This window comes from Rosa rugosa, chromosome 5, assembly GCF_958449725.1.
Source record: "Rosa rugosa chromosome 5, drRosRugo1.1, whole genome shotgun sequence".
NCBI classification, from domain to species: domain Eukaryota; kingdom Viridiplantae; phylum Streptophyta; class Magnoliopsida; order Rosales; family Rosaceae; genus Rosa; species Rosa rugosa.
Window position 1 is genome coordinate 49,771,921 of NC_084824.1, and position 13,886 is coordinate 49,785,806.

Below are 13,886 nucleotides of genomic sequence, written 5' to 3' on the forward strand. Positions count from 1 at the left end.
GTCCTGCTTCCAAAAACAAGATAAAGTCTGGTGGTAGGCATAAGGCAACAGAATCATCCAGAAGCAAACATAAATAAACCACGAACCAGAACTACTAATGGAAAATGTAAATAGAGTTAATACTTATTGCTGAACAAGAAACCAAATGAACAATTTAAGTAGAGCAAATAAAAGTTCTTGACATCACTATAAAATCGGAGTAAACCAACTAAGTCGAGAGCGTACTGACACCCTAACGCTTGGGAAAGATCACTTAACTCTTCTATCATCCAAGTTGAATATGCCAAGCTCTCGATTTATATATTCTCGCTGATGTAAAGTCGAGTGATTATTTGTTGCAAAATAAATACAATTTCCTTCCAACTTGTTGATCTCTCTTGCAGGAAGGGACAATTGACCCGCGCCCGACAAAAACAATACTTGATCCTCCAGGCACCGTGCACTAACAATCTTCTTCTTCTTTGGGTGAAGCTTGTAAACATAAAAAGCACTTGTCCTCAAATATACATTAAGGTCACGATCTTCTTCCTCAACTCTAGTGATACGGCCATCTCCTCCATACTCATTATCTTCCAAGTTGTCATGTTCCTCATTGTCGTCATCCATGTCATGGATATCATCTCCTCCATCCTGATTATCTTCCAAGTTGTCAAGTTCCTCATTGACAGAGTCATTGTCATCATCCCCGCCTTCAACATAATCATCCTCCTCATTTCCTCCACCTTCACCTTCACCTTCACCTCCACCGCCACCATCCTCGGGGTTCTCGTCGTCATATAATAGAATAAATTGATCTTGCATTTGATGGATCAAATATATTTCACCATTGGTTGCTGACTCTATCAAATGTGAGTCTAGTGACGCTTTTAATTGGACTATATAGTCCCCATATACTTCATTCTGGTCACTGAATCTTGGCATTATATCATAGACCAGATATAATTCCACTGCATATATGACCTCCACAACTTAAAGTATTAGGAGCTGACATAAAGCCTTCCTGATCATGACTAAGAACCAAGGCATATAGCTTGCCAGAAGAAAACAATAAATCCGTAATCATGACCTCATTCGCATCTAAGGCCACCTCGCAAATACTCCAACTCGTGTCTCCAGGTCTGCACAAACACAATGTTTCAGCGTCTCCAAACATAGCTGCTATCATACATTGCTCTGAAGTGATATCCGAGGTGAACAACACAAGGTAATAGCTGAAACGGGAGGCACCATAGCGTTTCCATCTGCTCGTTTCTACAAAATTTTGGAAAGATGGAACCGTGCTCAAAGATGGAAGTTGGTGTTGGGCTCCTGAAATGGGATTTACTAGAAACATTGTAGAATCTAGATCTTTTTCCATGACCATGATCATCCAACCTTTAGAAGATCCTTGAAACCACCCTCCTTGAACTGGTTCAGGCAGGTCCAACTTGCCAACTTTGCCGTCATAGAGGTCGAAAAAGCTCAAGCTCTTATGGCAACATTGAGGAAGTATTAACCAGGGGAGTTGATGTGGAGCACTAGGGATATCTCTGCGCATAGGAACGGTGTTCCAAGACTTGCAAACACTGCTTAATCGTATACGATCACGTACACTCAGGTGCCGCACAACCATCTCCATGACATCGTCAGGTAATGTCTCCCAGGGTCTGGGTCTGGGTCTGCTACAGAGTACTCTTTTGATCACACTACCACCAAACACTAAGCAACCGCAAATTACCAGAGTATCAATGATCACCTCCATCTGGCTAAAGTAAATACTCAATGCTGCAGCAGTGGCTCTCGGTCGGTCTGTCTCTAGTTAGCTCTGTGTCCGCCTCTGTTATCATAAAAATAAGACCCCCGGCCCATTCTTATCAGCATTAGGGAAAAACGTTTCTTTTGCCAATAGTATTAGGAAAATACTAACCTTTTGCGATTAGGAAAAGAATCTAACAGATCCTTGCTGTTTGACTCCAAGTTTAGGTTTAATTGGGAATTCTCAAGTCCCAAGGAGTAAGAGGTAAACCAGAATCTGAACCAAAAGTAAAAAAATCTTTTCTCTAGTCAACGTTAATAGTACAGGAGGGAAATATTATTATATGAAGAAAGAAATACCCTCACCAGGACACCAAAAACTAAATTACAAAACCCCCCGGTTTGAACCCAAGAAATCTCACTATTACTTTTTTTATTTGGGGGGGGGGGGGGGGGGGGGGGGGGGGTGTTCAACAAGGGTGTAGAAACCAAAGAAAGAAACAAAATTGAACAATAGGTCAGATATATAGTTACAAGATGCGAGCGAGATTGATCGAAACAGGAGAGAGACCGAGAGAGGGTATAGGCTCGTTCGGCTGAAGAGGTTTTAACAATGCTTCTTCTATCAAAACACAACTTTATCTTTTAATCAAAAAAAAAAAAAACACAACTTTATCTTTATATTTTTTTGGGGAATCAACTTTATCTTTATATAGAAATAGAATTCCTTTTTTTTTTTTTTTGCAACTGCCCCTTGCTGTCCAGAGTTTTACTCAATTGCCCCTGTTGTCTCTTTCTTTTGGTTTGCTTGTTTTTATAATCGATGGATGGACACGAAGAGGAGAGACGGTTTGATCGATAGACCGAGGCAGTTTTGTGATCATCGTGAAAATCAATTACCAGTGCGAAATCGAAAATTGAAGCATGTAAAGGGAAATTGAATGGTTGTGAAGCTTGCGCTTATCAATGGCTTCGAAGAGATCAGGTCCATGTCTTCGCGTTCGACGAGCTGCATCTGGCTTTGATCTTCGGCTCCGAGGACAAAGAGTTGATGTATCCGAGTAATTCCTTTCTAAGCATAAACCGGTTGCCTCTGAAAATCCCCTCGGCCAAGATAGCCGAGAGTTCAAGGAACAAACGTCCTTCTTGATGAATGGATTGCGGGGCGTGCCAACACACGGCCAGAAGGCCAAGTGTGTAATTGTAGATGTACGTAGTAGATGTAATGCGCGTGTTCTAACTTCGTCGAGCGACTGAAAGCCGAGGAAGGAACAATCTCGGCTAAGGGTTCGATGCCTTTGGAAACAAGGACTTTCAGATTGTTCAATGGATGAGGCGAATGATGATTCGTAACCGAACAATTACGTTAAACTACTCCTAGTGCATAAACGTAGAGTACGATAACAGAAGAGCGAAGAAGTAAACTCTAGACTAACTGCAGAAAGGTAAAGAGCATAAACACAATAGTAAAAGAGTAAGGAAGTAAACTCCAAATTAAGTGCAGAAAAATAAAGAGCAATAAAGTAAATCGCAGGAAAGTAAATGAACGATAACGTAAATAGCGAAAAAGTAAACGGCTTGAAGAATAAAACTATCAACTATTACCAAAAAGTAGCAAAGGAAACAATTGAAATATCGATACTAGGTTACAAGGAAAACGAAGGGAAATGACTTGAATTAGCAGAGCTAACAACTAAGAATTGAAAAGACAACGAAACTAATCTGGAGCTAAGAAAAATAAAAAGAAACCCATGATGGAGTTTTGGCTGGAGTTGTGTGTGTGTAATGTCTTCTGTCGATGCTTCTATTTATATTGGCTACTCTGTGGCTTGAAATGATCTCTTGGCTCTGTGAAGTTGAGTGGAATTCGGCCTCCTCTTGGCTCAATGACTCTATCTTGCTTTGGCTCCATCACTTATCATCGGCTGACTTGACGCTGGACTCTATCTGGATCTGCTCTAATGGTCGTCATCAACGGCTATAATTAACCTTGAAGTAGACTATATATCTTGGATTGAACTCTCCTTATCGGCTAACAAATTTCAATTCGACTGAAACACTAACTTGATCAAATTTCATCTTTATCACTTATCGGCCTCCTCTGTCAATCAGTTGTTGCTTTCTTTCCAAGTTGCTGAGTCCAAGTTGGAAACTGACTCAAGTGATTTGAGCAATTGGCCGATGGGCTTTTAGACAATAAATCTCTTTTTGAATTGATGACTATGGGCCGACCGATAACTAAAAGCCTAACTTTTATCTGACTCAACGTGGACCAACCAAAGTGTCCAATTATTCATCGGCCACCATTTCTGGCTATCAGCCCAAATTACTTGTTGAGCGGCTCATTGTAATTAGAAGTCATTCAAAAACTATACACATTAGCTATGTCGGAGTGGACATGCAAATATGGGTACAAACAAAACCAAACCCAACTCATGTGAGAAAATTATAAAAGAGGGTAAATCTCATAACCTGAATTCATTGATAAGAAACACATTTTAAAGAAAAGGGTAAATACATAAAGAATTTACACCCATCAAAAATTGAAAAGTGAAAACCAAGTGCTAATACTTAACAAAGCAATGTGAAAGGTAATACGTGTACAGCAAACTCAGGTTGGACAGAACTTCATCTATTAACAGAAACAGAATCTTCAAGGTGTTCAATGCTAATGAATCATACAGCATAGAGCTTTATGACCTGATCGACCTTAGCGCGGCAGACAGGGCAATGCCAGTTCTTATCTTTAATGTCATTCAAACAAGGCATGCATCCAGCCATATGCCCACATGGGATAAAAGCTCCTTCAACTGGAGCATCCATACATATCACACATGAAGAAGAAGCATTTTCACCTTCCTGGATAGGACTGGAATCAGTTGATCGACACTGAAAAGGATCATTTAGACAATCATCTGAAACTGGTGGAGCTGATGGGGTTGGAGATGATGGGATTGAATCTGAGGTAGTAGATGTTTGAATGGTAGAGGTAACATGGATCTTGAATGGTTTACTCATGCTCCAGAATTTGTGCTGGATGCCCTCATGTACGATTTTAATCGTATCTAATAATATTCTTACTTTCTTAAAAAAAAAAACATGGATCTCTGCATGTGAATCTGAATCCCCTCCTGGGACACTTTCACACTGTGACAAGTCTCCACTATCCATGGAGGTACTCGAACTACTTGATGCAATTGTTTCATGGATTCGGAGTGCATCAGACAAGGGCGGCCTCTCCTGCAAAGCAGACTGGATGGAGGCATCAATAGCCTTGACCAGCTCTAAATCTTCTTCAACTCGTGGTGCAGTTGGCTGGTTAATTGCAGGATGCGCCTGAAAAATTTACACATTCAATGCTCCATGTACAGAAGGAAATTAAGAAGGAAATCATATTTATGCTTAAAGCAACTTTGACTGCTCGGTACTTTGAGAAATTCTCTGCAGTACTTAATAGTGTATTTTACAGTATAGTATTGTCCCCAAAAAAAGAAAAAAGAAAAAAAAAAGTCCATTCTACAAATTAGCACTTTTCCATTTTTGTATCTCGCTTTTAACGCATAGTTCTGAACTTCTGATTCAGGAGTCATAAATGTTAGCATCATGCAATCAATTTTTGAGAATTTAAATGAAAAGCTTTTCATAAGGTAGCTGAAATTTGATGTCTTCATTGCACAACTATGCTCCACCATCTAGATATTTGTCATCCAAAATCTGTTCTGTATATAGTTTTCTTTACCGTCTCACTGGAAAAACAGAGGCCTTTAGAGTAAACTAGTATTCCTTAATTATATGGAGATTAAACAATAATGTCTCCATATCTGTCAGCAAGAAGAGAGAGCCTTTCTTCTAGGATGTTTTAACTCTTTTTACTTTTTAGTAAGCTGATGAAAAAACTAATCAAATTTCCTAATATGGTTTCTCTATCAATCCTTTTTAATAAAGTTTCTGCCCATGAAAAAGGAGTAAACCATATTAAAGGAAGCTTAACTGTACTTCCAATGATCCTATGCCCAAAGAGAGGCAAGGATTTTGTAAATTGAGTCGCAAAGTTGATACTTCACTATTGACATGTATACTGTAATATGTTGAAGATATATATAGGATAGGGATATGAAATGTTTATTCTCTTGATTTTCTTTAATTGATTATCACAACTTAGAACTAATTGGCTTGCAGAATTGAAATGTAATGCATATGTAAATGGGCCTAATTAATTTAGCAATTTGTGTCTTAGTCTGCAAGATAAGACTTCCAGAGTTTCGATTGCAACATTTTCTACTCTCAGGCCTTTCTTGGTGTTGATGACAATTACAGATCAGGAAAAGAGAGCTTATTAAATAACAGTACAAAATAAACTAAAATGAAAAGTGACATTTAACTATCATGCAGGTTTAGCAATTTCTCTAGACAGTTGATAGAGAAGGATAAGATTTGTGTAGATGAGTTTTACCTGTGGTATTGGCTTGCATGGAGTGGTAAGCTTCCAATCATGTGCCTCTTCAAGTAAAATTTTTGTTCGTGTCTCTGCGAAAGATACATACTGTGCTTAAATAAAAATATCAATGAAAAGGAACATAAAGCTATGTTCTTCCTGCTAGAGACTATAGATAGGAGGCTTGAGAAGGACATCAGTAAATTACAAATGCACTTGAAAAAGCATGGTGGGGGGTAATACTATGTACTACAGAAAACTCAGGTGGAGGTTCCAACATAGGATTTTATCTACTTTTAGAAACAAAAACAGATTTTTCATGTTCAACTTGCATAAAACTTCTCTATTAATACAAATGAAAACAGATACTTTAAGGGGTTTAAGTTGTAGTAACCATGTAAAGTTCGCTAAACCTAGTTCAATGAACATATATCATTGAGTCCATATATCCCCATTTCTGAGCTTTAATATCACCTGTCTTTAATCTCTTGTTACCACGGAGACCAAAGGGAAACTCTGGTGTTGGGTGTGGGGATAAATTCTCTCCACCAGTACTGGAGCTACAAGTCCCCACACTTTCGACTTTCTTTTTATCAGATCTACGAGGTATACTTTCCCCAGTTTGGTGATCATGCCTGCTGTTTTGATATGCATTTCCTCTGTTTATCTCATTGATCTTCTGTTTAACTGCTGGTTTTAACTCCTCTAGCTCAGCAAGAGCATTCAACAATTTCTAGAGCACGAAACTGAAATCAAATTAGTGACCGAAACTGCTTAAAGATGAACCTTTATTATAAATTAAAGACGTGATGAAATATAACCTTTTTCACTTCCTTCTGAGAGGATCTTTCTCTTTGATCAGCCTTTATATAGTCTTGATGATCCGGTATTGTTTCGGAGACCAAACTTAAGCAGAAGAATAATACAGTTTCAGATTATTTTGGAACATATGTTACAGATCCAAACATGTGCACACACCCACACAACACCACACTGTTATATATTATCCCTAATTCAACTTAGCTGACTCTATAGTTCGATTTTTTTGGCTCTTTGTTACCTTGCAAACCTTAGGAGCGTAATGTACAGGTAAAAAATATCTTTCTCTTCCCGATATATGTCAGCCTACAATTGTAACAAAATCATTAGGAGCTGGAAGAACATTTTGAAACATAAACCAGGGGAAACGAGATTTATGTTTGAATAACTTTTAGGACATGAATAAGGGCATGAGATTGTTTAAGAACAATAAAACATCAATATGGCATTTTATACGAAAAAGCACAAGCTCTAGTATTTAGAGAAGAAAAGCCTTTCTGATATACACATAAACTACAGAAGGCAAGAGTACTTCTACGATTAGGATATGCATGCAGAAGGTAGGATGCATTCGCACTTGTATAGCAGAGCACTAGACAATTGACCTGTAAATTTCATGATTTTGGTCTTAGATGGAACTGTCCAGAGTGTTAATTTCCTAAATTCAGGTTTAGCTCTACACATTTTAGAATATTGATCTTCGTCAACAAGTTTGGTCATTAACAAGTCTGAACCAGTTTCAATATCAGTGAATCGATTCTGATCATCAATCGGTTCAGTGAGCACAAAGATTCAAGGTCAACGGTGTCCCAAGTGATCAAAAGATTCAGAAATCATGCACTGGCTTTAAGCCTTTATCATCGAAAGCAGATCCAGTAGAAGTGATCACGTTTGTTTCATTTTCCACTATTCTAAGTGGATCTCATGGTCACAACTTTTGGGTCCGATCAAGCATCAATACCAGTTTACTATCTTTCAAATTTCAATGAACTAAAATATGAAATGATCAAAGATAAAACAATCAAAGCCCGTGGCCACTTCCAAAGCAAGTTGATTAGCAAACATAGAACCAAACTAGACACCCACTCCAAGTTTAATGGGAATTTCAGTAATAAATTGGGGGAGAGGGAGTATAGTTTACCTGTCTGAGAAATATATCAGCCATCCGAAAGTAAAAACGCAGAGGAAAACGGTTATCGACTTCGAGTTTCTGAATAATGTTGATTCTCTGGGAGGAAGACGACCCCATCCTTCTGTTCTTTTTTCTTTCCACACAAGAAACAATCTTCTAGTACACAAATGGAGAGGAGATAGGACAAGGGGGGTAAATACATTGGAAATTCATACTATTATGCCCAAGTCAAAGTCACCTATAATTTGATATGTCAAATTCAGTAAACTATTAGATTATGAAAAGCAAAAATATTAGGGTACACAAGTTCAACGACAAATTCTATATGCGCACTCCTCCATGTGACTCCTCTTAGTGAAATCGGAAACAAAGAAGAATCAATGCAATTCAGGGTACTCATACTATGTATTCTTAATTAGTGAAATCGGAAACAAAGAAACATCAATGCAATTCAGTGTAGTCATAGTATTAATTTTGAGTTTAGATGATACCAGTTTAATCTCCAAACCGATTTCATTTTCTGGGTCACTGGTACTGAGCAACATGGCCTATATTCAATTCAAGGTGATTGTCTAGTTAAGTCGTAACTCGAAATGATGTATGCTGTATGCTGTTTACAGTTGGATAATGCAGCGAGCAACAATGCATTGGTCCCGTACACAAATCTCAACCATGCAAGAGCATGGTTGCAACAATCGAAAGCTGTATAGATGGAAAGTAGATATCATAACTCGTCCACAAGATTTTTGGGAAATGCAATCGTTTTTACATACAGAACTTACAAACCATGAAAAATTAAAATGAAGAGGAACTGCTGCCTCACTGATACTTGAAAAACCATGGTGAAAGGTGTAATAGACTAATAGTATGTACATCAAAATCTCGGGGTGGGGGCTCCTAACATAAAACTTCATCTGTTATTGGAGACGAACAGATTCGAAGAATGGTATTCAAGTTGTAGTAATAGTCTGGTTGACTGGCATGACTAGCATAGAGCCTTACAACCTGTTCATTCTTGGCTCGGCAGACAGGACAGCCCCATTTCTTACCTTTAATCTCAGTCAAACAAGACATGCATCCAGCCATATGGCCACATGGGATGCAAGCTCCTTCAACTGGTGCATCTAAACAAATCACACATGAAGAAGAGGCCCCATCACCTTTCTTTTCATCAACTGTAGGAGGTATACTTTCAGCAGTTGGGTTTGATAGATCAATAGGGCTGTCATCAATTGATGGATAGTGGATATAGGATATTCATCTAGACTTTCATCTAAAACTGGTGGAGCTGATGGGATTGCAGCTGATTGTGTTGAAGATGATATAACTGAATCAGAGGTAGGAGTTGTTTGGGTAGGAGAGGTTTCCTGGATGTTTGCATGTCCAATTGAGTCACCAACTAGGCCAGTTTGAACCCCTGACCAGTCGCTGCTACGTACTTTTGGAGAAGCAGCTGCAATTGTTGCATCCCAACCGTTGTAGTTGCCAGTGTTTGTGGATGTACTCCAACCATTCAAGTTAAAAGCATTTGTAGAGGTACCGGAGCTACTTGAGTGTGGTCTCTCCTGTGAAGCAGAATGAAGGGAGGAGCTGAGAGCCACGGCCAACTCTATATCTTCTGCAGTTGTTGGTGGTGCAGTTGCTGGATTGTTATTACCCAAAAATGCAGGTCGTGCCTGAAAACAATCCAGAATTCAATTTAAAATAGGCTCCCCAAAATCTTGCCAAAGATTGAATAGTGGCTTATCATAAACGACATGTATTTCACAAAACATAGTGCCAACAGAACTTGATCCACTCACAGAAGCAGCATGCGACAGAATATGGCATTGCCAGAAATAGAGACTAGAATGATGGAGAAAATATCTGCACTACATAACGGTGTAATCTAGCATATCGTTGCCTACATAATAGTCTGTAAGATAGTACTTCATTGTCTCAAAAGACGGGACTCCAGTCTATATGTGAGACTACGAGAGCCATTCAGCTGTTTAGAAACCCATTTTTGCACATATTCACATCAAGGGTCACAATCTTAAATGTTGGCAGCATGCAGTACATTGTTTGGAAGTGTAATCAAAAGCATCTTTTATGGAATATCTGAAATTTGAAGACCCATCAGAGTTAAGCTCAACTGTCTCAACAACTATTCCACTCCTGTTCAGTGATATTATTCATTTCTAAGTGGCAGAAGTGAGGAATTGAAATAACTAATGATTTTAGCGACCGAATAAACTTCGCAACTACTTACGCAATGCCACCAACAAATTTGTGACACTTACTTATCGTGTAAGGTATTCCATTGTTCAAGAGAGATAGGAGAGAAGTATAAAAGAAAAATTTATGCAGATGACTTTTACCTGTGGAATTCCTTTGCATGCATTGCTAAACCACTGAAATTGTTGCTTGTCGTTTTCATTTGCAGATGCAAGTCTAATGCGTGTTTCTGCAAAGAAAGAATGCTGACTTTAAATGACATAATAACAAAAATCAACATAGAACTAACTTGAACCATAACAGTATAACATCAATTCTTCCTAGCTAGCTAGACTGCATGCGGCATGCTATTATAGATAGGAAGGACTATAGGAGGCTGGAGAGTGGTATCACAGCATTACTGCTGCACTTTATCTGGAAGATATCCGATTTCTTTGATTCTAAATCACTTTCAAAAATCATATTGATTAAGATTAATTAACAAAAAATACTTATGCCTAGGTGTTTGATGCCTTTGTCTCCACCTCCTGCCTCATGAGACTATGCATGGACATAGAATTCAATTAAAAAATGGCTAGGGGAATTAATGTGACATCAACTCCCATATTTATGGCCTAAGAAAAATAAGGTTTAAAACACTCCTAAGAATTGTTTCAGAATCAAGGAATTACTTGTGGAGATATCATGAATTATAACCGACGGATCAGACAGGTGAGATTTGGGTTCTTCCAGATTGACTTTCCACAATCCAATAACTGTACGTGATTGGGCATCCTGCTTTATCAGAAAGAAGAAAAAGATTAATATACCAAAAAAAAAAAAAAAGTAAAAAAGAATATAACAAAACTACTAGACAATTCAGAACCCACAAAATAAGTGAACCAAAGATGATTCAATCTAGAGTAGAGAAAGGTACATATAAATAATGTTGGATAATCTATCAAAATTACAAAGGTGATAGAAAATGAGCCAACATGGAAATCAAGTGCATTAGCAGCCAAAAACACCAACAATAATACATGAAACATGGAAATATTCTACAGAACAGTACATAACGAGTCCATGGTCTTCATCACATTAGAAATTGAAAATGAAAGAACAACATAATACTTCAAAGTTATGAAGCCAGAGGCTTAAGTGGGAACATAAATGTATAGTATTTGAATATAGTTAGACATCAGAGCAGTGGTTAAATCGCCGCCACCATTCCTAGCTGCTAAAAAAAATGTACAAACCTAATATTAAATTCTCAGACAAAACCACAGGCGGTAAGCCCGGAGTTGGTGAACAAATGACACAAGGAGCCAAAGCAATGTTCTGCCCTCCTTGGTAATCAAGGGAAAATTATTCAGCCAAGAGGGGCAGAGCTTGAAAGAAAATGAAGGTCTTTCTGCCTCCAGGAGGTTGAATGGGGGTTGGTTTATGCACTTACTGATCAAGTTCATCCCCAAAGGCAATTTAACTCCCCTGAATTTCCACTTATAAAAGGAAAATGGTGCTAGCTTCTAAAGCATCACAACCACAAATCAAAATACAGAGCTCATTGTAAGAATTGAGTAGGTTACTCCACTGAAAGTTGAGAAAGAATATACATATGAGTTTGTTTTTGGCTTTTCGCGAATAGGGAAGTTAGGCACTCCGTGGACATAAGGCAAGATTTTGGCCAACCACATAATTTTTTGTGCATGTGCTCTTTCATCACAGTAAGGAAATTCAAGATTTTCTTAGGGAAAAGATTCAAGAAAAGCACGTGTAACACAATCAAACCCTAAAAACGTGAAAACTTACATCAAGGGCGCCGTCGGGAGGCTCCTCCTCCTCGTCTCCATTAGCTAAGGTTTCCGCGACAATGTCGTTCTCGACTTCCAGGCGTGAGGCATGAGAAGTACCAACAGAGGCAGAGAGTGAGAAGGCGAAGAGAGCGGTGGCTTGGGCCCCTCGTCGTCCTCCGCCGCCGCCGCCGCCGACAAGTCCTCGGCACCGGGCCGCTTCAGCGCTGACCGCTTCAGGAACGGCCGCCTCAGGAACAGCGGCTTGGGGACGAGGCGGCGGACGACGAGGAGCCCGCACCTCCGGCTCTCGGGTGGCTTGGGCCCTCTTCGCCTCCTCACTCTGCTCTGCTGGTACTTCTCATGGCGCTCACGCCTAGAAGTTGAGAAACGGCACGGAAACCCTAGCTCTTCAAATCGCAGAAAATGGAGACGGAGACTGTTGAGGTCACTTCAAGAGATAATAGATTAATAAAGTTCATTCATCTTTCAAAACATGCCCAACAATAGTCTTCAGTACAGAATATAAGCTACAGTAGATACATGGGTCATGGGCCACAACCAAGTGTTGGGCTAGCTAAGTGGGCTACTACTAATGGGCAAAAGTCTAGACTAGATGGGTGTAGATAGTAATCTGTCTAGGTTGAGAGGAGGGTCTTAACAGAGACTAAGAGAGAAGCTAGAGAACTATTTGCTTTGTTGATCGCAAAAGACTTTGAATAGAACTATTTTTTGGCTTAATGACAGAGATTCATTAAAACGGGCATAGCCCAGCAAAAGCTGAAGCCCAATTACATGTGGAAAGGAAACCAGTTGACCACCAACTAAGCCCAGACTCGGACATAGTAACAGTGACTAATCGGGAATGGAAAATACAATCAAACAAAAGCCATCGGAATAATCAGAGCTCCGGTGTCGGAGGACATGGAAGTCCATCATTTCTTAGAACTTAGATCAAGGATGGTAGTGGCTGAGGACCCACCATCTGAATGGCAAGCGAGGTTGCATGGTGAGCAGCTCGATTCGCTTCACGGGGAACCCAGTCCCAAGAACACTCATCAAAGGAGGAGCATCTTCTTCTGATCTTTTCGATTATCGGGTAAGTACTCCAGATTCTGCAAGATGCTGCATTCTTTAAATCTAGTATGATATCTTTCGCATCTGATTCAAACATTACCCGTTTCAAATTCAAGGAGATAGCCAGGTTTACACCAGCTAGAATCGCCTCAGATTCTACCACTACCATCGAGCTACAGGTCGCGGGGCTAGCAGATCCACCCATGAATGTTACGACATGATTTCTGATGACCACCCCGAGACCCGCATTAGAAGGGGCCATCCAGGCTACATCATAGTTGATCTTGGCAGAGTGAAGAGGAGGATTTGTCCACTTTGGGGAGGGATTGGCGCTCGATGGTGCACTTTCCGCAGCTTCAATCGTATTGGCTTCCAAATACTCAGAGGCTAGGGACATGCCTAAATTAAGGGTGATAGTTGGGGATACAGGCTTATGCTGGTATACAGAAGCACAACGAGTCTTCCAGATCGCCCAACACAAGAAACTAACCCAGGTAAGAAACTTCTTCTTTTGTATTACATTTGGAATACTCCTCAGACTTGTTAGTAGCCAGTTGTCTATAGTGGTGAATTGTTGTTTATCTAGTCTAATGCCCAACGGGGAGCCAAACCATACTGCTTCCACCCAAGGGCATAAGAAAAAGAGATGTTCGAAAGACTCTTCTTGGTGCTTCACATATAGGACAAAGAGGGTTCTGGGATA

At 39.6% G+C, this 13,886-nt stretch overlaps 2 protein-coding genes and 1 pseudogene across 2 annotated transcripts; all 3 read right to left on the reverse strand.

Annotated features, from left to right (window-relative positions):
• Window positions 1-925: 925 nt before the first annotated feature.
• On the reverse strand, window positions 926-1,953 carry LOC133711821 (F-box/kelch-repeat protein At1g57790-like). The gene has a single exon (XM_062137909.1). The coding sequence runs from the start codon at window positions 1,739-1,741 to the stop codon at window positions 926-928; it is 816 nt and encodes a 271-aa protein (XP_061993893.1). The 5' UTR covers window positions 1,742-1,953.
• A 2,397-nt stretch (window positions 1,954-4,350) lies between these two features.
• Window positions 4,351-8,360, reverse strand: LOC133713006 (probable E3 ubiquitin-protein ligase XBOS34). The gene is made up of 6 exons (XM_062139131.1): window positions 8,130-8,360; window positions 7,230-7,294; window positions 6,991-7,075; window positions 6,644-6,902; window positions 6,188-6,261; window positions 4,351-5,070 (listed from the first exon to the last, which is right to left on the reverse strand). Exons 1-6 carry the CDS (start codon window positions 8,235-8,237, stop codon window positions 4,411-4,413), a joined length of 1,251 nt encoding a protein of 416 aa, XP_061995115.1. The 5' UTR covers window positions 8,238-8,360; the 3' UTR covers window positions 4,351-4,410.
• A 424-nt stretch (window positions 8,361-8,784) lies between these two features.
• Window positions 8,785-13,580, reverse strand: LOC133711822 (uncharacterized; annotated as a pseudogene).
• Between the last annotated feature and the right edge of the window lie 306 nt (window positions 13,581-13,886).

Coding starts and splice junctions, on each gene's coding strand:
- LOC133711821 (XM_062137909.1), bottom strand. CDS start 1,741: ATGGAGGTGATCATTGATACTCTGGTAATTTGCGGTTGCTTAGTGTTT.
- LOC133713006 (XM_062139131.1), bottom strand. CDS start 8,237: ATGGGGTCGTCTTCCTCCCAGAGAATCAACATTATTCAGAAACTCGAA. Junction 7,295..8,129: donor CTGATATATTTCTCAGACAG/GTAAACTATACT, acceptor TTACAATTGTAG/GCTGACATATATCGGGAAGA. Junction 5,071..6,187: donor CATGCAAGCCAATACCACAG/GTAAAACTCATC, acceptor TAAATTTTTCAG/GCGCATCCTGCAATTAACCA.